A 25,750-nucleotide genomic window follows, 5' to 3' on the forward strand; every position below is an offset into this window, starting at 1 on the left:
ACCCCTCTTGGACGTGAGTTATGGTTATGCCCTCTTTTAAGGGGTTTGGAGGCATTTTGGGCTCATTCCAGAACTTGATTTTTGCGCATTACTTTGTTGTTCTTCAGAGGCTGCCAAACCTGTGGAGAAGGAGACCCAAGAACGGGAGTTTGCAGGTTTCCAAGAAGGCTAAGGATAGGAGTTTGAAGTCATTCCATGTGCATGCTCATACAGAGTTTTCCTTTGTGCTGAACAGTGCAGATTTGTGAGTTTTCGGGTGTGTTTTTTGTAAGAGTTTGGTGTTTTCAGTTGAGTATTTCATATTAGTTTGGGTTGCTGCTATATTTCAGACTTTTAGATGTTAAAATAGAGCTGAATATATGTATTTGGTCATGATTATACTTCTGTGATAGATTATTAGTGTTTTTGTGGTGTTTCCGGGCTATTCTATGTTGTTTTCGGGAGCCCGATGAGCATTGTTTTTATCCTCTGTTTGGGAGCTGTTGTGTAAATGTTATACAGATCTGAAAATGTCATTTGGTAGGCTGTTATGCTGCTGAATTTTTTATAAAAATTTCTACTTTCAGATTTACTAATAATATGTGAAGCTGTGAAGTTTTTGGCACTATTTCCGACATACCCGATTTGGGGTTTATTGAGAAATTGGTGGATCTTTGAAATATTGGTTGTTTATTTTAAAGATCTAATTAGAGGCTTGAAATATCATATAAAATCAGAGAAAGGGACATTTCAGTGGTATCAAAGCCATGATCTTGCCAGCCTGAGGGTTTGTAGAAGTTTGCATGTCAATTTTGACAACTACCCAGATCTTGCATGTCAGTTTTGACAACTACCCAGATCTTGCATGTTAGTTTTGACAACTACCCAGATCTTGCATGTCAGTTTTGATAACTACCCAAATCTTGCATGTCATAATTTATGGTTGCATGTTGCTTCCAATTAGCTGGATGTCAAAATTTATGGTTGCATTCTACTTCTAATCATTTGCATGTTAGTTCTTGGTGAATTTGGTGGTTGCATGTTGCTTCTAATCAACTACATGTCAAAATTTATGGTTGCATGCAACTAAGTGAAAGAGAAAAGAGATATTTATAGCGAGAAAAGAATAAAAAAAATTTGATCAAACCTCCAGTTGAAAGTAAAAGTATAAAATCCAAGGAAGGAAAAAGTATGGCTAATCTAGATGAGATGGCAAAGAAATTCTTCCAAGACATCCAAAATACTCAGAAGCAAACAGTGGATAGTTTGGCAGAAACTAGAGAGGCTTTGCGAATATTGACAGAAAAATTGCAAGGAGTTGCATCTATTAATGAGAAAGGGAGCACTTCAGAGGAGTCAAGAAATTTGAAACTCACACCCTCTCAATCAACAAAAACTATTTTTTTGCATGCAGATGAGCCACCAGTGCCAAATCCAGCCCTTAATCCCATAGAAGAGGTTACAGGTAACTTGATTGCATTAAGAGCTACTTACAATGGTTTAGATGATGACTTTCGCACTTTAGTTCCTTTTAGAGAATATGTGGATATGATGAACACTTTGACGCCCAAGAAAGAGTATAGAAGGGAGCATGACATAAGTGGAAGAGAGCTCAAAAATAAAATAAGCAAGTTTATAGCACCTACTTTTGATGGAACAAGTAAAATTTTAGCTAGAGCATGGCTACAAAAATTACAGACCTTCTTCACACTTAACCCCATGAAGGAGAGTGATGCTGTTCAAATTGCAAGTCTACACTTGGAAGATGCAGTCTATGATTGGTGGTATCATGGAATGACTACTCAAGGTCATGATCAGGTTACTACATTTGATGATTTTAGTCAAAGAGTGATAGATAGATTTGACCTCAAGGATGATGATTATGTGGATATTGTTGTGCGTGATGGTGAGATACCTAGTAGAGATGAGCAAACATTAAGCATTCATGACTTTTCTAAGAGAGAGTACCAGGCATAGTTAGATGCTTCGTCACATGAGGTTGAGGCTAGTAGTACTTCACATGATTTATTCTGCTAGCTGAAGGTGAGTGAAGACAATATTGTGACTACATTATCTCATCATGATAGGTATGTGGAGTTAGTTGGTATTGTTCATATTACTTAGGTGAGGAGTTTGCTTGAGTTACTAGCTGATTCTAGTTTACGGATATGACTCGAGATTGTTATATTGGTGTTTGGGATTCAGTTGACTAGAAATCTTTAACACTTTTTGGTAGCAGTGATTGTTTGGGTGCTATCATGGATTTGATTAGCAGATTGCATGGTGTTGTCTTTTCTTGTGATAGCAGCTTGTCCAATGTTGGTATTAGTTTTTATACACCGGTGTTGGGCTTTGTTCATATATCCAATCGACCATTTTTGTTGGAATGTGTTGATGATCTTTCATATTTGGTAGTGTGTACAGATGAGTCCCAGGGTCATATTGGCATTGATGACATCCAGGAGGATGTGGGCAGTTTTGAAGACTTAGTTTCCTTGGAGGTTTCTTTTGGTACAAAGGAGTTGGATAGCAGTGCTACAATTTTTGATACTCCGTTTGTTGATATGAGCTTTAGAGTTGATTCACAGGATATGGATGGTAATAATCTAAAGACTAGTAACTTTGAGGATACTCCTTTAGGTAGTGCATTAGAGGAGGTTTGTAGGAGACAATCAAGCCAGTGCCATCATGTGCCTAATCAGTTGAGAGTTAGTGAGCGAGACATTGCTATTGCTTGCCAACATTTCGATGCTGCTCATCAATTGTTAGCAGTTTATGGATAGGGTTCTCCTACTAGTGATGAGTAGGGAGGCAGTTATCTTTCCTTGACAAAGTTCCACTCTTTATGGGAGGCTATCCAGATTCTGAGATAGGATTATATGCAGTTGGTAGCCGACAGAGATTATCTTATGGAGTGGGGCAGTACAGCATATGATGCATTGTTGGCCAGGGAAGATGAGGTGAATGAGCTTACTGAGCAGCTTGAGGTGACTTCTGAGATTCTTGAGAGTACACAGTTGGCTTTCAAGGAGTCATAGTTTCATTTGGCTAAGGTGACCATGGAGTTAGAGTGACTACAATCTTTACCTGATTCTATACAGTCACAAGCTGTGGTGTTTGGTGATCCGAGGATGTCCATGGTCGAGATTGTCAGAGATAGTGGACATGGGGATGCATCCATCCTTGATACTAACATTGGCATATCAGGTTCATTCCCACTAGAGTCAGGTTCAGTTGAGTTGGGTGTTGTATTAGATTGTTGTATGCCTAACATGGTGGTGGCCTCTAGTACTGATGGCACAGAGACTAGAGATGTATCAAAGATCATGTGTGATGTTGGTGAGTTGGCAGTTGGCATGGTTCCTGCTAGTAATACTACTCCCTTGGTGATATCTTCAGAGGTAGTAGTCAGTTCCAACATGGTTAATGATCAATTGCAGTTAGTTTCATCTGGATTACAGTCTGAGCCACTTACTGAGATTGGTGCATTCTATCGGCATTACACTGTGAGGTACGCTCATCAATTTACCTTTGATGACCATGCTGATGAGATGATGATACAAAGATGTACTTTGGTTCCTAGTGCTTGTCATCAGTTATGGGATAGTTTAACGCCTTGGGATGAGAGTTGTGATGAGCATGACATGGTGATAGGTTCTACAGTTGACAACTTGATAATACATGACTTAGAGCAGGAGTTTGGGAGTGATGCTTCAGCAGTTGTTGTTACTGATTCTACTCCTTTGGCTATGACATCTCCTAACTTAGCTGGTAGTCAGTAACAGTGGGCTATATCACTTGTTCATGGCAAATTTGGTTTGGGTTCCATTTCTTACTCTTTATCTTGTAATGTCTTTTCACCATCAGCAGTGCATGGGAGTTATGGTTATGAGAAAGTGGCCGATGATTTGCAGAGTTGTGTTGACTGCAGGAGTTGTACAGTGTGTGGATTCTCCATACTTGGTACAGTTTCATTCGAGAGCATTCACCATCATTGCAGAGTTGGATTGTACATTCCGTATAGGCCAGTGGGATGCGTTGGTGGTATTTACTGTGTTGGTAGTTTGATTTGTCCACTTTACTTGGGTTTTAATGTTCTAAGAGTTTGTGTCTCATGGGTTTCTGACTGTGGCAGTGGTGATTTTGGAGTTTGGTTGAGCTGTAATTGTCAGTTTGATTATGGATTCCTCTTGGTCATATTGCAGAGGATATTGCAGGAGCCTATGTTAATTGGCAGTAGTATAGTTCATGACTACATTTGGGATCCAGGTGGATTGATTGGTTTATTTCTCAGCCATTGCTTGAGGACAAGCAATATTTGGGAGGGGAGGACTTGTCATGTCCCCTTTTCAAATAATTAAAAATAATAATCTTTTCTAAGGCAGGCAGGCCCAAAAAGGTGAAGTTTCAGAAAAAGGGGATAATCTTTGGAAGCTAATGGACTAATAAATGAAAATTATTATTAAAATATGTTTTATTAACCCCTCTTGTATGTGAGTTATGGTTATGCCCTCTTTTAAAGGGTTTGGAGGCATTTTGGGCTCATTCCAAAACTTGATTTTTGCGCATTGCTTTGTTGTTCTTTAGAGGCTGCCAAACCTGTGGAGAAGGAGACCCAAGAATGGGAGTTTTTAGGTTTCTAGGAAGGCTAAGGATGGGATTTTGAAGCCATTCCATATGCATGCTCATACAGAGTTTGCCTTTGTCCTAAACAGTGCAGATTTGTGAGTTTTCGGGTGTGTTTTGTGTAAGAGTTTGGTGTTTCCAGTTGAGTATTTCATATCAGTTTGGGTTGCTGTTGTATTTCAGACTTTTAGATGTTAAAATAGAGCTGAATATATGTATTTGGTCATGATTATACTTCTGTGATAGATTATTAGTGTTTTTGTGGTGTTTCTGGGCTATTCTATGTTGTTTTTGGGAGCCCGATGAGCATTGTTTTTATCCTCCGTTTGGGAGCTGTTGTGTAAATGTTATACAGATCTGAAAATGTCATTTGGTAGGCTGTTATGCTGCTAAAATTTCTATAAAAATGTCCACTTTCAGATTTACTAATAATATGTGAAGCTGTGAAGTTTTTGGCACTATTTTCGGCATACCCAATTTGGGGTTTATTGAGAAATTGGTGGATCTTTGAAATATTGGTTGTTTATTTTAAAGATCTGATTAGAGGCTTGAAATATCATATAAAATTAGAGAAAGGGACATTTCAATATGGAGAGACATTTTCTCCATTTTCAAGGTTGGAAGGAGTAAGAACATTATTTGCATATGTTTCTTACAAAGGATTCAAGGTATATCAAATGGATGTCAAATCCACATTTGAATCTCGGAAGAAGAATTCTACATTAAACAACCTAGAGGATTTGTTGAACCTAGAAACAAGAACATGATATGTAAGTTATACAAAGTATTGTATGGTTTGAAACAAGCCCCCAGGGCATGGTATCAAACATTACATGCATATTTGGTGAGAAGTGGTTTTGAAAGAACTAATGATAAAGGCAATTTGCATTAAAAAATTGAATCTAAGGATAAGACATTGTTAGCTAAAATATTTGTTGACGATATCATATTTGGAGGACATGACTTGATGTGCAAATCATTTTCTAATGATATGAAGAAAGAATTTGAGATGTCAATGTTTGGAGGGATAAACTTCTTTGTTGGTTTGAATGTTTATAAAATGAAAGGAGGTATATACATTACACAATCAAAACATATCAAGAAGATATTGATGACCTTTGGAATGAAATATTGAAGACTGGTTAGAACACCTATGACTAGTGGACATAAACTTTCAAAGAATGATGATTTTGATGAAGTAAATAAGATATTGTATAGGTCAATGATTGGAAAATTGCAGTATGTTGTTCATATCAATCCTAACATGACATTAGTTGTTGGAATTGTTTCAATATTTTATGCTAATCCTAAGGAGAACCACTTGATGGCTATGAAAATGACATTGATATATCTGAAAGGAATAGAAGACCATGGTTTATGGTATAAGAAGAATGACAAGTTTGAGTTGAAAGTTTACACAAATGCTAATTGGGCTAGAAACATTGATGATAGAAAAAGTACAAGTGAAGGAGCTTTCTTCCTAGGCAATAAATTGATTTTATCAAAAAGTAAGAAGCAAAATTGTATTTCATAATCCACAATGAAAGTTGAATATGTTGTAGCAACAGATAATTGCTCAAACATAGTATAGATAAAGAAATCATTGGAAGGTACGAAGGAAGAGATTGTTGAATCTATGGTGATATATTGTGATAACACAAGTGCTATAAACATATCAAAGAATCTTGTGATGCACACAAAGACAAAGTACCTTTCAATCAAGTATAATTACTTAAGGAATTTAGAGCAAGGCAAAGAAGTAAGACTGGAATATGTGAATACAAATGAGAAAATAGTTGATATATTCAGTAAGGCACTACCCAAGGATTCATTTGTGTATCTAAGAGGTAAGTCAGGGGTCATTCCCCTATTTGAAACAAACTAAAAAGGGATGCAACAATGCATCAATTTTTATCATTAGAACATGAAACAGATTGATGCAGGAGGTCACACTTTAGGAGTTGCCTAAAGCTGTGAAAAGAAGAACAATAGCATGATTTGAGAAAGATGCAAGTAGGTGCATAGTGATACAGTTAAGGACAAAGATTTAAAAAAAAGGTGAAAGAAGGAGACATAATTCAAAGATCAGTCAGTATAAAGGATGATATCTTTGTCATTATTGTCAAAGAGGGAGATGTGTACTAAGGTGCCACCTAATATCTAAAGATGTGTGAGGGACATGTGTGTCCAGTTACAATGAAGAATCTCTTTTGGTATCATAGAGGGAGAAGTGTAAAATAAGTGTAAAGAGGAGCATATCAGGATATTTCATGGATGAGAATCAAAATGAAACTAAGGATATTAATGAAGATTTGATATAGAACACAAATGGAGTTGAAAGTGAAAACCCAAAGAACACTTTTGCCATTGCATTGTAACTAAAGGTGTTGAGACAAATCTTGGACTCGGTGCTGATGGTTCATGAGGTTATTCATTCTTTAGAAGCTTCCAAGAGAGAAGGTATGTTGCTCAAACTGGATCTTTCAAAAGCCTATGATCAGGTGGACTAGTCCTTTCTTGGAAAGGTCCTTCAAGCCTTTGGTTTTGACAATAAAGTGTGTAACCTCATTTCTCAATTGGTGTCTACCACCTCTCTTGTTGTTCTGATTAATGGAGCTCCCTCTGAGTTCTTCAAACCTTCTAGAGGTCTCAAGCAGGGAGACCCCCTATCACCTATCCTCTTCATTATTTTAGCTGACTGCATTGGGAGGCTTATTGAACATAAAAAGTCTGATGGAAGTCTTATAGGGATTAAGCCTTCTTTGAGAAATGACCCCTTCACTCACCAGCAATTTGTGGATGACACTATTATGGGGGGGGAAGCTTTTGTGAAAGAAGCTAAGACTTTGAAAGAGGTTCTTGATACTTACTCCAGAGGGACTGGTCAGCTGATGAACTGGAACAAAAGCTCAACCTTCTTTGTTAACACCCCTGAAGTAAGACAAAGGAAAATTGCCAAAATCCTTGGTTGTGGGGTGGGCTCTCTCCCTTCATCCTATCTTGGTATCCCCTTGGGCTCTTCTCCCCCTGACTCTTTTTAGAATGCTATTCTGGATAGATTCAACAAGAAGATGGTTGGATGGAAAGGTGCCCCTCTCAGCCAGGCTGGGAAATGTCAACTGGTCAAATCCACTGTTCAGAACCTTCCCATTTATGCTCTGAGCCTTTTTGGAATTCCTGTGAAATTTGCAGAGAAAATGGAGAAAATCCAAAGAGACTTTCTATGGACTGGACTGGAAGGAAAGAAAAGGTACCCTCTTGTTGCATGGGAGAAGGTTTGCCTCCCCAAGAGGTATGGAGGTCTGGGCATTAGAAAGCTTACCCATCTCAATAAGGCACTTCTTGCAAAATAAATCTGGCGTATCTTCAATAACACTAGTGAATGGAGAGATATTTTGGAAAATAAATACCTCAAAAGACCTTCTCTCCATTTTACTTTATTCAATGAGGACATCCCTAAAGGGTCGACTATTTGGAATGGTATCCTGAAGGCTAGGGACCTGGCTAAGGCTAGGGTCTCTTGGAAACTAGGCAATGGGGAGGATATTCAGTTTTGGTCTGACAGGTGGTTATGTCAAGGCCCACTTTCTAGCAACCCAATTTTTGAGAGATGGGTGCAAGAATGCACAAAGCTATATGGGTTTAAAGTAAGCAATTATAGGGTTGGTCAATAATGGAGAGAACTTTCCCTCATTTCTGAGGACTTGAAACCAATAATGACTATGCTTAACGCTTTGATCCCTAGTAATAATAAGGATGAGATGGTCTGGAGGGATAATCCCAATGGAAGTTATTCTATTGCTTCTGGCTACAACTCTCTTTGGGGTTTAAAGGAGAAACCCCCTTGGGCGGATGCCTGGCTCTCGGGTCTCACTCCTAAGATCAACATATTTTATTGGCTGGCCCTTTAGAACAAAATTCTAACGCAAGATAACCTCATGAAGAGAGGCCATGTTATGCCCAGAAGATACCCACTCTATAAAAACCAGTCTGAGTCGGGAAATCATATCTTCATTCAATGTGACTTTGCTAGGGAGGTGTGGAATTCTCTTAATCAGGATATGGAGATTCTCTGGTGCTGGCAGGATAACCTCATCAACTTTTTTAGTCATTGGAAAAGCCTCTGTAAAATTGCAGGCCGACAGGATAATTATGTCTGGTTTTTGCCTCACTTCTGCTGGAGTATCTAGAAGGAAAGGAACAACAGAATCTTCAAGGAAAGAGAGGAGCCGACTATAATTTTGGGAAGGAAGATTTTGAAAAACATAAAAGAAAACCTTCAAGTGATGAAGGAGGGGGAAGTTGATATAGGGGACAGGAAGACGGTCAACGAAAAAGACAGGGATCCCAAAGACAGGATGCCAGATGGATTCTACCCCCGGAAGGATGGGCAAAAGCCAACTTCGATGGTGCTTCTAAGGGCAACCCTGGCCCCTCTGGAAGCGGTGGAATTATAAGAAACAGTTTTGGGGAGAGGATTGCGACCTTTGCTCTCCCGCTTGGAACCCAAACTGACCATTTGGCTAAAGCCAGAGCCACGTGCAATGTGGTTAAGTTGGCTTTTGAAGCTGGAGTTTCCAAACTTTGGCTTGAAGGGGACTCCAAAAACATAATTAACAATATTAATGGTATCTTCCCTCCCTCGTGGTCGATTGCAAATATAATTGATGAGACACATGCCACTCTCACAAAATTTGAGAAGGTCCACGTCACTCATGCGTTTAGAGAGGCAAACCTAGTTGTTGACTGGTTCACTAACAAAGGGGTGGGAGCAGACAAAGAGATGATCTGGCATTCTGAAAAAGATATTCCGATGGAGGCTAAGTCACTAATTGAGCTGGAGAAAATCCACGGAAGTATGGGTCAATCTAACTGTAATCATGTTTAATAAAGAAAGAATGGATGTTGGTACGAGCAATAATATGTTTCTTGGTTTTCGTATTCTCAAGGGATTTTCTCTATCTTTTCAACATGTTTGGAGGATCGTTATCATTTTCACTCGCTATTGTATCAGAGAGGCGAACGATCACGAACCCAATAATAGAAACAGAGCCAAAATCTTGGCTAGAAAAAAATTGCAAAGATTGGGGCTCATGAGAGTTGTTGAGGAAAAAATGGATGTCATGACTAGAGAACAGAGCAGAAAGGAGCCGGCGGGTGAAGTGGAGAAGTTGACGAATATGGGCAAAGTCTGGAAAAAATTGGAAAAGGGCGGAGTTGCGAATTTTTTCGAAAAACTCCATGGTTTTGACCCTGAGGTCACCAACAACATGGTGAACTTGTGGAACAACGGCAAGGTCAAGGTGAATAGGGTTTCCTTCCAAATCACAGAGGAGGTGGTTGCGGAGGTCACTGGTATCCCTATGGAGGGTTTCAAATTCTACAGGGACAAGAAACTTTCGTCCAATGCAGTTAAGGAGTTCATGAAAAATTCTGCAGAGATGAACAAGTTGGAAAAGAAAGAGTCTTTCTATGTGACGGAGACTATAAAGAAGTTATGGAGGTATGTTTTATATGCCCTCATTGATTATGTTACCCTGGACCCTAGGTTTGATCGGGTCAGAACTCACCATTTTGTGATTTTAAATCATTTTTACCATAAGAAAAGAGTTTCCATACCCTTTTACCTTCTCACTTCCATGAACAAGGAAATCTCTAGTTTCAAGAAGAAAGCCACTGTTAACCCTGCTTTGCATGAGGGATTATTGCTCCTCATCCATGAGCATTTCAAAGCTCATTCTATATGCAAGAACCCTCCTCATGTTGAGGATGTTGACGAAGGCAGCTCCAGCTTTTCTTCCGACTCTGATGACATTGAGAGCATTAGCTCGGAGGAGGAGAATGTTTCCTCAGGAAAGAAGAAAAAAGGTCAAGCCAGGAAATTGTCCATTGCTACAACTCCCAGCAGGAAAAGCCCTAGGGATCACGGCCAAGCTCATGCAAAAGAGGGTTATGCTGAGGAGGAGGAGGAAATGGATACGGAAGATTCTGACAAAGTGTCGGAGGAGGAGGTGGAAGAGGAGAAACCTGGGAAAAAATAGAAGAGGGAGGTTGTGAGAGTTCAAGAGACTAGAAATCAGAGGACAAATGATATTCCTCTTCCCCTCTCCCCTGTCCAGTCTCAGCCTCCTTCGGAGGAAAAAGTGAATGTCATCACTGGCGAGAACGAGGGGGAAGTGCAAGTCAAAAATAGGATAAAGGCCTGGAAAAATTTCAATGCGAGGACTACTACTATGGGGATTTTTAGGGAAGCTATGAATCCTCAGATCCTGGTGGACAACCTGGAGCAGCCTAGGGTCAATGAGCTCATAAACCCAACTATCCTGGCCATCTCGGACAACGCAAGGGAGACTGGAATGAACCTTTTGAATAATGCCCGCAGTAGTATGATTGACAACTTCAGATCAATCAAATGGCTCTTCCATGAGCTGGAGGAAGTTAGAGAAAGGGTATCCCAGATGGAAAGTATTAAGAATAAGACAGGTAATGATAGCCAGGAGGATCAAGAAAACAGAGAAAGCTTAAATGAAAGCAGAATAAGAAATCTTGAAAACTATAACCGCAACTTGGCAAGTCAGATGATTTCTCTCCTAAGTTCAATGAATGACAACATCCAATCCCTTGCTAGTAAACTTAAGGACAGGGGCTTGCTGGAGGAGGAGGGAGGACAGAACAGGGATAAGGCCAAGTCGGATGATGACAAGGCCACAATCAGTACTCTCACCAATATAGATCAGGGCATTGAGAAGGTCTAGGATCAAATGGCAAAGGAGCAGCAAAAGATAATCGAGGCAACTCAGACTATGCAGGAAATGGAGAAGATAACTGAAGACTATTTTTCTTGTCTTTTGTCTTTTTGTCTTCCTGGCTTTTGGCTTTTCGACAGGCTTTCTGTAGTCTATTTTAGTTTGTTTGTTTTTTGGCCTTTCTGTGGGCCTTTGTTTTGGGCTGGGCCTTTGAGTCTTTTTTCAGTTGTTGGACCTCTGTTTTGGCTGGGCTTCTTTGGCTTATTATCAAACTTGTTTTTGTAAAACTTATGGGTTTCAAGATCCCTTAAAACCTGTTTTTCTTATAAAAAACTAAAGGTGTTGCCATCAATTTCAAAGAGGGAGATTGTTGGAACTATAATTGAAATGGTTGTTATGTTGTCATTGATGTCAAACCTTACTGGTAAGACATTTGCTAACAATGTAGAATGCCATATTATTTGATTGATGAAGAGGATTTGGAAAGGGAGATAACAAGATGAACTAGTGAAGTGGTTGAGTAAAGATGAGTAAGTATAATGGAACTACAAAGGGCACTTGATCAGTTAATATTTGACAAGATAATATGTTGTTTGATCATTGTATTGAGTGAAGAAGATAGATGAGTTGAAGTGTAGAAGAGATGATTGATTAAAGTCAAGAAGTTAAGTAAAACACTAGTTTAACAAAGAAGTTAAAAATCACTGAGCAAAAGATTAAGGAACTTAAGTATCAACACAATGATGGTAATGACCAAGCAAGATGAAGGTAACCAGATGTAATAAACCAAGCACAATGATGGTCGAGCAAACCAACGCAAGCTGAGTGAGACAGATTAGTAGTGATTGAGTTACTCAGTGATGATAGTTGAAGAGCATAGTGATGGTTGAGTGTAAGCATATCATTAGTTTGAGAAAGAATCAAGATTTGAGGCTGACATAATTGAATTTATGGAATAGTCAAAATGTGTTAAAGACAAGGATTGATGAGCTATCATATTTAATGTATGAAATAGGTTTGTTAAGTGATCTAAGGTGAAGATTCAATGAGAATTTTCTAGAAGTTTCAAGGATAGAAGAAGAAAGACAAGATGATGAATAGATTCAATGATTCTAATCAAACCCTAAGATCTACGATAATGTTTAAGCATAAAAAGATTAAACATGTCTATTTAAGGAGGCATATGAGATGTTTTGCATGTTAGTTTGTTGGTTAATTTGTGAAGGATAAGTCGAAAAATAAGAGTTGTAGAGGAAAAGTGAGGAGTTGGTGAAAGCAAGATTGCTTGAGGTGTTGCCAGACAAATCAGAGATGAAGAATGTGATGAGGACGAATCAATGAACTAGGAATGAGCCAAATGGAGATCAGAACATGCAAAGTGAGTTGTAATTTATCAGACTGACCTAGTTATTACTTTCTAACCATTGTGGCAGTAAAAATCCTATAATCAAGGTTGACCTAATAGTCATGTTGTAAACCCTTTAATCAAGGTGACATTCTAATGGGATGTTTTTGAAGACCTCTAACAAGGCCACTCTTGACAAGGTGATTAAATCCTTTAACATGGTCAGACCCAACAATGTGTTTTGTAACCTTTTATAAGGTTGGCTCTTAACCTAGCTCACTCTAGAAGAGTGAAAAAGTGGTAGCATGATACTTGATGGTTTTTCCCAAACTGGGTTTCCACATTAAATCTTGGTGTTATACTTGTGTGAATGTTGTTTTCATGTATCGTGTTATTTACTATTATATGTTTCTGCAATTCAATTAACACTAAAATAGAGAGCTAAGTGTTGATATGGATAAATTGGGTTATTGATGATTCACTATATTGGTTGAGTGGATTTATGAGTTTGATTAAGTTGTTTGAAGTTGTTAAAAGTTGAATTGGTACATTTGGACCCAAGGATAATTGATACACCCCACTCTCCATTTTTCTAATCACTATAACAAAAACAAGATGAAATTGAGCATGCACCTGAGATAAAAGCTTTATTAGATGAATTTCAAGGTGTTACTTCTAAGGATGGACCTAATGGACTACCTCCTATGAGAAGTATTAGACACTGTATGGATTTGATACCTTGAGCTAGCTTACCAAATAAATTACAACATAAACTAACCTGTGCAAAGAATGTTGAATTAAATAAACAAGTGCAAGAATTGTTTGAGAGAGGTCTGATAAGAGAACGTTTGAGTCCTTGTGCACAGTACCTATTGTATTAGCACCTAAGAAGAATGAGATTAGAGAATGTGCATCGATTCTAGAGCTATAAACAAGATCACAAAAAAGTATAAGTTTACTTTGCTTAAGATCAATGACATCATGGAATGTTTGAGTGGGGATAGATATTTTACCAAAATTGATTTGAAAAGTGGATATCATCAGATCAAAATCATAGAAGGAGATGAATGTAAAACTACTTTTAAGACTAATGAAGGCTTGTGAGAATGGTTAGTTATACCTTTTGGTTTAATTAAAGCACCTAGGACTGACATGAGATCGATGAATGAAGTTTTGAAGAAATTCTTTAGCAAATTTGTGATTGTGTACCTTGATGACATATTGATTTTCAGTAAGACTAAAGAAGAACATCTTGAGCATATCAGACAAGTGTTGCAAAGATTGAAAGAGGAAAAGTTATCGATTAACTTAAAGAAATATTATTTTATGAAAGAGGAGCTAGTGTATCTTGGCTTTGTGATTTATGCTGAAGATTTGAAGATGGATCCTAAGAAATTAAAAGCTATATTGGAATGGCCTACACCTGAGACTTTTGGGGAAGTTAGATCATTTCATGGGTTGGTAGGTTCTTACGGGAAGTTTATCAGAAATTTTAGTTTAGTATTTAACACTGTGACATAGACTATGAGATGAGATAAAAAGAGATTTCAAGTGGACAAAAGGAGCAAATAAGAGTTTTGAAATATTAAAACAAAAGTTGTAGAGTTACCTACACTTGCTTTGCTTGATTTTACTAAGGTTTTTCAAGTAGATTGTGATGCCAGCGAAAACACAATTAGAGTTGTTTTGAGTCAAGGAGGAAGACCTGTAGCTTTCTTTAGTGAGAAATTGAATGATGCTAGAAGGAAATACTTAGTTTATGATCAAGATTTCTATGCTATTGTTCAAGCTTTGAAGAGATGGAGGCATTACTTGATTCCTAATGAATTTGTCTTGTATACTGATCATAAGGCCTTGCAATATATTGGAAGTCTAAACAAATTGAATCAGAGGCATATGAAGTGGGTAAAATATTTGTAGAATTTCACCTTTGTATTGAAATATAGAAGTGTACAATCAACCAAAGTTGTTGATGCTTTGAGTAGGAGAAGAAGTTTGCTAACATAAATGAAGTTTGAAGTTCTTGGTTTTGATAATTTGAAGACTTTGTATGAAATTCACCTTGATTTTGCAAAACCTTGGAAATCTTGTAAGTATTGTTTGATACTTAAACAAGATAAGTGGATTGACTATTTCATTCAAGATGACATGTTGTTCAGAGAAATTCAACTTTACATAGCTATAGTATCTATGAGAAGCAACATCATTAAAGAGAAGCATAATAGTGGACTTGCTAGACATTTTGGAATTGATAAGACAATGACATTGATTGTTGAAAGATACCATTGACTACAGATGTATACAGATGTTTAGAAATTTGTGAGAAGTTGTGGATTCTATCAAGTAGTAAAGGGAAATAGTTAGAATTGGGGATTGTATTCATCTTTTCCTATTTGTAATATACATTGGGAAGATATAAGCATGGATTTTGTACTTGGATTTCTTAGAGCTTAGAGAGGTTTTGATTCCATCTTTGTGGTAGTGGAATTTTTTTCTAAAATGACACATTCATACCTTCCAAGAAAATATTTGATGCAATACATATAGCAGAACTATTTTTCAAAGAGATAGTGAGGTTGCATGGACTATTGAAGATAATTATTTCAGACAAAGATACTAAGTTCACTAGATGCTTTTGGAAGACACTCTAGAAGAAATTGAATACTGAGCTTAAATTTAGTTCTATAGTCCACCCTCAAACTGATAGACAAACCAAAGTTGTGAATAGAAATTTGGGTAACTTGTTGAGATGTTTGGTTGTAAGTAAGCCTGCAAATTGGGACTTGGGCTTGACACAAGCTAAATTTTCACACAATAACTTTGTGAATAGAAGTTCTAAGAAGACACTTTTAAAGATCATAAGGGCTCGTTTGGTTGCAAGCGAAGGAATTGAGAATTAGAATAGAAAATTTGAATGAGAATGGAGAATGAAGAATAGGAATGGAAAAATGCAATCCAATCTTGTTTATCCCTTGTTTGGTTATGCAAGCTTAAATTGGAATAGGGTTAACTTGCAATCGGGACCATTTGAAAATATTTCTGAAGATGCAATTAGTGCCATTGGAAAATCGCTAAAATATTTGAAAATATTGAAAACAAAGTTCTAGCGCTCACCCCAGGTCAAAGCGGATTTGAAAATTTAATCAAATTTGAGAAAGTTAAAATGAATGCAAGAATAGCAATTTCAATTACAGGTATTTTTTGGAATGGACAAAAGCTCATTTTGGGGCTAGAATGAGAATATGTATTCCTATTCCTTATTCCTATTCCATGCACCAAACAAAGAATACAAATCATATTCTAATTTCCTATTCCTATTCCGGTTGTATTCCAACAACCAAACGGGCCCTAAATGAATTACACCGTAGAGGAACTACAGATCTAAGAAACTCAAGTAAGGAGGAAAAAAATAGTTTTGATACTAAGATTTTGTGAGTTTCATAAAGGATTTGTATGATGGTGTAAGAGATACCTTGCAGAATAATAATCAACAATATAAACAACGAGTTGATCAAAGAAGAAGACATAAATATTTCAATGAAGGAGACCAAGAAATGGTTCATTTGAAGAAAAACAAATTTCCAGTTGGAATATACAACAAATTAAAGATGAAGAAATTCGGGCCTTGTAAAATTTTGAGAAATATTGATAGTGGAAATGCTTTTGAAGTGGAATTGCCTAAAAATATGGACATTTCACCCACATTATCATCTATGATATCTTTGAGTACCGTGAGCCCGAAAGTAAATTGACTAACAATTCAAATTATCCAAAGAAGAAAGAGGAAGGCATTGAATAGATCTTGAATACTAGAATAAGAAGAAGCATCAGAGGAAAGGATTACGTGGAATACCTTGTTTAGTGGAAAGGAAAACTAGTTGAATACAATTCATGGATATCGCAAACTGAACTAGATCTTTATGATTTAGGATAGAACACACTTGAGTCCTGATGTGGACATCGATTCTCTTCTTACCTCGCGTGTCTGATGTAGGAGCATCTTGGGTTAACAAGCAATCTTGCCTCAACCAAATGTGTGTGTGTGTGTGTGTGTGTGTGTGTGTGTGTGTGTGTGTGTCTTGTTTTCTCTACTAGTCTATTGTTCAAGAGGTAGTTGTTGTTGCTTTTGGTTTTAGGTGGAGCATAGTTGACATCATGTTAAGGACCTATCTTAGATCCTTGTTTTATGTGCATACATTCTGATGTTTCATATTCTTTGATTTCTATGCCATTCTTCATGGTCTCTATTTCCTACAATTTTCATCCATTGAGGCATGTTATTTTTGTCTGCATAATTTCTTGTGATGACATAGCGTCTTGCACAATTGGGAAACGACTCCTAACTCTTGTGTGGACCTATCCTCGAGTGCATGTGATCTTATGTTGTCCTTTCCTTGGATTTTGGTTAACTCTTCCAAGACTAGACCTATAATGTAACTAAATGTTTAACTAGCCGACTTGTGGCTTAATTGGCTATATAAGAAGCTTGGTTATATGTAGGAAAGATAGATCAGTAGGAATAGAACATAAAACATGCAAGCTTGGACTCAGAATCGTAATTATTATTCTATATAAGGCCAAAACCTAGAAGACCTCACAGTAGGGCATGTTGCTATTGTATATGCCAAGTTAAATAATTACACATATTGAATTGTTACATATCGTCTTATGTTCCTTGTTGTGTATTTGATTAAGCTTTCGTGTGTAACTCTTAGCAAGGGTAGTTTGAGGTTTCTCCTTGAGATTAATTGGCCTCATGTTAGTTATGGATGGATGCATTATGTTTAAATCACTGGTTATGGATGCAATGCACTGATGTATTTTATCTTTTCTATGATGCGTATATAAATGTTGACACTGTATGATGTCTATTTATATTTTTATATGCCATGAAGTGAATGATGCACATGTAATGGATGTTATGTTATGATATGCAAATGCAATTATGGATCTATGTGATATGGCTTATGAATATAACTAACATGTCATGTAGGAAATGTTATGTCAATACACATGTACTCAATCATGTCAAAGCTGACATGGTCTGCAATCAACTTCTTATGAGAAATGATGAGAACACCAATATGATTGGGGTTCCAAGTCTTCATTAAACACAACATAATAACCAAGGCACAAAGCACCAAGATGACCTAAATGTTTCTTCCATGAAAACACACCAAACAAGATTTACATCCTTCTTTTCCTATGCAACAATGATTATTATGTTTGCAATGATCCTTTATTGCTCATATCTTATGATAGATTTTAGTATCATGCACTTGTACTAAGCCACACATTCACATTGTTGGGTATATATTTGAATTGCGATAATAACGATAAATCAGTCAATAAAAGACAAGGGGAAGCTCCAAACTCACTATAGAGCCTAGATAAAATGAGTCAAGGTATATGAGGCATTCCAATTGTGATGGAGGCTCTTACCATAAACACTTGTTTATTCAACATTTCCAGATCATCAAAATTAAACCTACAAGCATTACAAAATAAGTATTATGCCCCCAATCCTTTCTTCTCTAGAAGACACATCCTGGAGTTGATCAAAGGGAATAATAAGCAAAAAAATCAATTTAACATATAACACAAAGAAAAATCAACATTAATCAAGTAGGTTCAATTATTTTTAGCTCATAGATGTGATAGTCTATGTTATCTTGTTTGTTCAAAGTGTGTTTACAAAAACCCTTCAATGGTTGAGAAATATGAAACCAATTTAGATTGGATAATTAGCAACAACCAATACAAGGATGACTTGGTTGAGTTGTTGGGGAATTTTCCCCTATTACGGTTTGATTGCCCCAAGACTATGATATTGATCGATTTCAAGCTATGAAGGTTCTAGGAAGAACCAAAGTATCATGAAAGCGATGAAATGATATGTACAACTTGAAGAAGGAAAACAAAGCTCATGAAAGTAGGAAACTTAAGCTCATAAAAGCAAGAAGTGCCAATAAATGTATTGATAGATGAAGAATTGAAATACAAGAGGCACATGTTTACCTGGTTTTCACTTGCTTGACACATTTTTTAATTTTATTTTGCTACTAAGATGCTTGTTTGCTATTATCAAGGCACTTTTTCTTCTTTTTCATGTTTTTTTTTTTGCTCTTTTCTCTTTTTCATTTTTTTTTTAGCTCTTTTATTTATATTTTAATATTATCAAGGTGCCTATTGCCAGGTTATCACTAGGATAATACATTTTTCTGGTCTTTTTACAATTTTTAGATTTTTTTCCAAGATTTTTTGTTGTTATCATAGTAAGGAAGCTAACAATATGGTATATTTATCTTTTGTGGAAATTGAATTCTGAATCTAAAAATTGAGAAGAAAGGTCCAACATTACTTCTTTCTACCTACAGTTATCCAGTTCAAACATATGCAACAACAATGTAAAATGAGCTATAGGTGCAATGAAGGACCAAACTCACTTCTTCCTATCTACCACTATATGAACCCAAAAAAGCGTAAGTCAAATGTGAAAAGTATTTCCTTTATATAGTGGAAGCAACTTGAATATAGGGGTTGTAGACATGGTAAGTGTGACAAATCAAACCTAAACTCACTCAAATGGATAAAATAACTAAATACAAATGATCTCAAAGGATATCATTCTCAAGGTGTCTAGAGAACAATATATTTATGATGTCTCTACATGTTAATTTTAAATGTATTTATTATTCTATTTAAAAGAATACATACCTATTTTTGCAAAGTTATACTAATAATTTCATTCGATAAATAGATAGAAATAACCATATATATAATTTAAATACACAATTTTAGACTTATAACCTATATGAAATGACCATAAGTCTCTAACCAACTATAGTGCTCTTTAAGACTTATATGATTAATAATTATTTTTTACTTATTTTATAATTAATATCTCTTAAATTAATAATTAAAAGAAAGAGGGAAAAAATGATAATTTAATTTTTTTTAATAAACCATATTTAAAAATAAAATAAAAAACTCATGAGGTAACCCTTGCTATCCCACTAAATTGCTTCTCCCAAATGACAATCAAACTGAAAGAGAAAATATTTTTTTATTAACGATCCTAAAATGTCTCTCTGGATGAGTTTGCTCCTAAATGGTTACCGTTCATCTTAGTGAAGCTCATTTAGCGTGCTCTATCTGAAGCCCTAACAGGGATCGGGCAAAACCCCTAAACATTTCTAGCCCTTCCTTTCCCTAAATCTGATACTAACGTGCCCTAAGCATGGGAGAGACTATGGAGATGCCCCTGCCTGTGCCCGCTCATCAGCTTAACATTGATTTTTCGCAGGTGGATTTGGATGCAATACAGCTGCCCCCTGGTGAAGATTTCGGCATCAAGAGGTGGGTATATTTTCAGCATGTTCAATATTTTCAGGGCTCTTGAAAGTCTCCTTTTTTCAATTAATTGACCTTGGATTTTATCTTTCACGGGCCGCCAAAAGAATTGAGGTGCCATTGGGTTGCATTCTTTCTGTGTTTTTTTGCTCGGTCCTTCTGTAGGTCTCTGATATTTTCTGGAGCACACCCGATTATATTCACCCTTCACTGTTTACCAATCTGATTTAATCCCATTAAAATTCAGAGATCCAAGTTATTTGACGTCTTTGTAAGTTTCCTCGCCACAGCTGGAATAACACTCTCGCTGATGGTTTCAAATGGCAATGGCTGTGCCAGAGAACTAATACCCTATTGTGTGGGAGTGCTATCCCTATTGCTTATGTTATATTGTTTCTTTTAATTGCAGTGATGATGAAGAGGAACATGAAGATTCGTTGGAGTTTGAGACGGGGTTTGGTAATGTCATTGTTGTTGACAATCTTCCTGTTGTGCCTCCTGAGAAGTTTGAGAAACTTGAAGGTGTTGTTCGTAAGATTTTTGGCCAGATTGGAACAATCAGGGACAGAGGTCTGTGGATGCCAGTTGATCCTGAGACACAGAAGACTAAAGGTTATTGTTTTATAGAGTATAACACTCCTCAGGTATGGTTTATGGACCTCCATATCGGTACAAATACTTTGTATTGACTCATTCATTCAAATAGACTGGATTATTTAAGTTATATGGAATGGCATAAGAAGTTAAAATTTTTAATAAATTTTTTGTCTTTGTTTTTCACATTTAGATAATATTTTGTTCCAATTGCAACCTTATGTCTAGTTTTTAAAATGTTTTACACTCTACAATGAATGAATGAATGATTTTAATGACTTACATATGAGTCTAAGGGACCAACGAATAACAATCTTAAATTATTTTCATGATCCTTTCAATGTGGGACAAATCTTCATACTCCTTTCGATGTGGGACTCTGTGCTATGAATTTTGATGAGAAAGCTAGCAGTCAGGTTGATTTTGTCTCCAACAAATTAAATGGTGCATGTTGTCAATCTTCAAGTTATTGTCATGCTGAGTATGGATATCCTCATAAACTGCTTATTCTATGACTAAGACCATTCCATCTCCACAACACCCTTATTGTAGAAAATGCAAATTCTCTATTCTCAGATTTTCTTGGGCCTCTTCCGCCTATAACCTAAGTTGATGTTATCCCGTACAATTGCACTACTAACAACCCTGTTTTTCCCTTAGATTATTTGATTTTTATTCTATAGTGACTGTGTTGATGTTTTCACTCTTTTTCTCTTTTATAATGATTTTACCTAATACTTTCCCATTTTGCCTATTGATTGGTTCAGGAGGCACAAACAGCGAAAGAACAGACGAATGGGTATAAGCTGGACAAAGCACACATTTTTGCTGTTAACATGTTTGATGACTTTGAGAAATACATGAAAGTATCAGACGAATGGGTTCCTCCTGAAACCAAGACATATACTCCTATTGTATGTACTCCTTTTTATTCTTTGTTCTTTGTTGGTTAATTTGGATTCTTCACGGTTCAAAACATATTTTGAAGTTGTGGAGAAGTTTTACCTGAAAAGTCACTTAAATAAATGATTAAATATTGTTATATATACTCTTTCATGTTCATCCTTCCTTTCTGCTTATTGATGACATTATATCTTATCTAAAATTATTAAATTCACACAAGAATTTACTGGAATGTTCATTGTGAAAGCTTAATTATTGACTTTTGCTGCTTGTAAGTGTGAACCATCTAGTAACATGTTTGGAGTTCTTGGCAATCTTGTTTTACATTTACAAATCGAAGTATCATTATTTTGCAGGAAAATTTACACCTCTGGCTCACAGATGAGAAGGGACGTGACCAATTTGTCATTCGTGCTCAGTCAGATACTGAAGTTTATTGGAATGATGCTAGGCAATCCAAGCCTGAATTAGTGTACCGTCGTACAGTTAAGAAGATCATGGCACTAACTGTAGTTTTTTTTCTAATCTAGGGAAGAGAGAAAATGGTTGCATTTTATTTTCCAGTCTACTGAAGTGTAGGACCTATTCTTTTGCAGCATTGGACTGAAAGCTTCGTTCAGTGGTCACCACTTGGAACATACTTGGCAACTCTTCACAGGCAGGGAGCAGCTGTTTGGGGAGGTGCTACAACATTTACTAGATTGATGCGTTTTGCACATACACAGGTATTTTTGGGTGCAAAGTTTAGTTGGGTGTCTGAATCATTATAATTGAGAATTACTTGCACTTTTGAAAATCTTTGATATTTGAAAAATATTCAGTAGAAATCATTCATTTGTCAAATATAGGATAGAAATATGACTTATCTTCTATATTCTTCTTGTAGGTTAGATTGATTGATATTTCACCTGGGGAGAAATTCCTGGTAACTTACAGCAGCCACGAGCCTAGTAACCCAAGAGACACACAGGTATTTTAACAGTGGAGATATTGTGTGATCAATTATTCCAGAAAAAATAATATGTCTTCTTATTGCAAAACATGATTGAGATGTTAAGTACAAGTCATTGTTTAATATATTAAATACTTATTTCAAAGGTAAATTTTCTCTGACACAAGAATGCCTTTTGTTCAAGAGGGTTACTTTAAACATCTTTGACATGAGAACTGGTATAGTAGCGAGAGAATTTAAAGGAAGTGCTGATGATTTTGCAACCGGTGGAACTGGAGGAGTTGCTGGTGTGTCATGGCCTGTATTCAGGTATTTCCGAAAATATTGTTTTAGTGTTTGTATATTAAATGATTAGTATTGTTGTTGCTTGTATCTCTTACTTAACAGTGACGGTTTCTCAATTGATGCAAATCAAATCTGACCAGATGGGCAGGTGGCAGAGATGATAAGTATTTTGCCAGGATTGGGAAAAATGCTATCAGTGTTTATGAAACAGATACAATGGGTCTCCTTGATAAGAAACTCCTCAAAGTCGACAATGTAATTGATTTTAGTTGGTCTCCAACAGATCCAATATTATCGCTGTTTGTGCCAGAGGGAGGTGGTGGAAACCAACCTGCAAGAGTAAGCTTTTTAACATTTTTACCTTTTCACTTTTATCAGTTTACAATCAAATTGTATCCTTTCAGTTAAAGGTTCTAAGATTATTGAACAAGTGTTGCAAATCACTATGCTTTTTATAGAGCCCTGTTTTACTTATTTTTATTAAATAAGTGACATTTCTCTCAGGTTAGTCTTGTACAAATTCCTGGAAGGGAAGAATTGAGGCAGAAAAATCTCTTCAGTGTAAGTGATTGCAAGATGTATTGGCAAAGCAATGGAGAGTACCTTGCAGTAAAAGTGGACCGGTATACAAAAACTAAGAAAAGTACCCACACTGGCTTTGAACTTTTCCGAATTAAGGAAAGAGATATTCCCATAGAGGTGTTAGAATTAGAAAATAAGAATGACAAAATTGTTGCATTTGCATGGGAGCCCAAAGGCCACAGATTTGCTATTATTCATGGTGATGGGATTAAGCCAGATGTCAGTTTCTATTCAATGAGAAGCCCTAATAATGTTGGTCGGGTTTCTAAACTTGCCACTATTAAAGGAAGATCGGCAAATGCACTTTTCTGGTCACCTATTGGACGCTTCATTATTTTGGCAGGGCTGAAAACTCACAATGGCCAGCTCGAGTTTTATAATGTGGATGAACTTGAGACAATGGCAACTGGTGAGCATTTCATGGCCACAGACATTGAATGGGATCCTACTGGAAGGTAATTTTTTCATTCCCAATGTTACATAAATTATCTGTGTTTTGCTACTTTGTGCTTCTCTCATAGCTGCTGATACACAGTCTATTTACAGATATGTAGCAACATATGTTACAACTGTTCATGAGATGGAAAATGGCTTTAACATATGGTCATTCAATGGAAAATTGCTATACCGTGTTTCTAGGGATCATTTTTATCAGGTGAGAACCCAAAAGCATGCTGAATTCCACTAGTTAAACGTAGAGGTTTTTTAGTTCTCTATTTATATATGCCTTTACTCTGATTCACAGTTGTTATGGCGCCCAAGGCCACCCTCTCTATTGAGTCCAGAAAAAGAAGAAGAGATTGCCAAAAATTTGAAGAAGTATAGTAAAAAATACGAGGCTGAGGATCAGGATGTCTCATTATTGTTAAGTGAACAAGACAGAGAGAAACGGAAGAAATTGCAGGAGGATTGGCAGGGCTGGGTCAACGAATGGAAACGTCTGCGTGAAGAAGAGCGGTTGCTTCGACAATCATTGCGTGATGGAGAGCCTAGCGACGAAGAAGAAGAATATGAGGCGGAAGAAGTGGAAGCTGAAGAGGTATTGGATGTTACAGAGGAGATTGCTTCATATAGTTTTGAGGACTAAAATACTATAAAATGGGTTGCTGATGTCAACCCCATTCAGGAAAGTATACAATTCTGCCTTTCTGCAGGCAGATGTCTCAGATTATGTTGTAGTTTTTCTTATTTAATAGGCACACCTTTTATTGCCTTTTGTGGCAGAAACACTTTGAATTTTGGTTGAGTTGTAAGATGCCTTAAGTTAGCATGAAAAAAATGCATTGAGAAATCTTTTGTTTGTTTGTTGAATGGTATACCCCTAGAGGAGGTTGCATTGATGCATCTTTTTTTTTGATTGGTGAGAATATTTTGATTCTTATTAATATAGAATAAATTTTGCAAAAAGGCCACAGAGCTGGCATATAGATTCTCAGACTAACCAGACAATCTCCCCAAAAGCATAATTATTTCTAATCTGGGCTGCCAAACACCTAAAACCCTCTACAGACATAAGGTTATCCTGCAGCCTGCCTATTACATTGTAAAGCATATTAACAGACTACTATCATCATCGTTCCCATATACAATATACAAATTATACATTACAAAATGCCCTTTAGACGGACTAGGGTCAGAACCATAGTTTGCAAACTCTGCAAATACTCTCAGAGTTGCCGAGTACTCTCATTTTTTTTGGCTGGGCAAGTACTCTCAAGTTTAACTCTTGCGTTTTCATAGATGTAAAAAAATGTAGGTAAAAATGTCAATACAGGTAACACGATGGTTAAGATGCATTTTTCACATGATGTTAGTGCTATAAAACTATGCATTTTCTCTATTGAGATGTCAATCTCTAATTTAATACATCTTGTAATTGAATTCTATAAAAAATATATGTTTCTTTAGAGATTTTAATTTTTAGTACTTTTCTGAGTTGCTGAGTTTTTGCTGAGCTGAAAATTTTGGGCTTGTCGAGCACTCACTGAGTCTGAGTATGTGAACTATGGCCAGAGCAGACAAAATTTCAGAGACAACGTAGGAGACCATATTTCTTCCACTTATTACTATTGCATATCAAGGAGACAAAAAGAGAGTACAAGCAAGTTCCGAGTAGCAGTGCTAGCAGCGAAACAAAAACAAAACAATGTCACAGCCCAACGGCTGAAGTGGAGAGTTTACAGCATATTACAACAAAAGGTATGACATTACAGCATATTGATTAGTTCAAATATATTACTCTTCCTCTTCACCACTAGACTCTGAAGTAGTGAACCTCAAAGGAGAAGGCATAAATGTCATATTCGGTCCCTTCATTCCTGATCCTTGCGCCCTCCAGTTGCCTTCCTTGCGGATTTGCTGCATCAACTGCGACAAAGGGACATT

At 36.6% G+C, this 25,750-nt stretch overlaps 1 protein-coding gene across 1 annotated transcript; it reads left to right on the plus strand.

Moving 5' to 3' along the window:
• The first annotated feature begins 19,744 nt into the window (after positions 1 to 19,744).
• LOC149576540 (eukaryotic translation initiation factor 3 subunit B-like) lies at positions 19,745 to 24,656 on the plus strand. The gene is made up of 11 exons (XM_089817795.1): positions 19,745 to 20,055; positions 20,459 to 20,693; positions 21,411 to 21,557; positions 21,903 to 22,031; positions 22,143 to 22,271; positions 22,433 to 22,516; positions 22,683 to 22,807; positions 22,924 to 23,122; positions 23,288 to 23,820; positions 23,912 to 24,020; positions 24,111 to 24,656. The coding sequence occupies exons 1-11, from the start codon at positions 19,937 to 19,939 to the stop codon at positions 24,450 to 24,452; spliced, it is 2,151 nt and encodes a 716-aa protein (XP_089673921.1). The 5' UTR covers positions 19,745 to 19,936; the 3' UTR covers positions 24,453 to 24,656.
• The last annotated feature ends 1,094 nt before the right edge of the window (positions 24,657 to 25,750 follow it).

Source organism: Cupressus sempervirens, chromosome 1, assembly GCF_028749045.1.
Source record: "Cupressus sempervirens isolate cs-2001-9-10 chromosome 1, ASM2874904v1, whole genome shotgun sequence".
Taxonomy (NCBI): domain Eukaryota; kingdom Viridiplantae; phylum Streptophyta; class Pinopsida; order Cupressales; family Cupressaceae; genus Cupressus; species Cupressus sempervirens.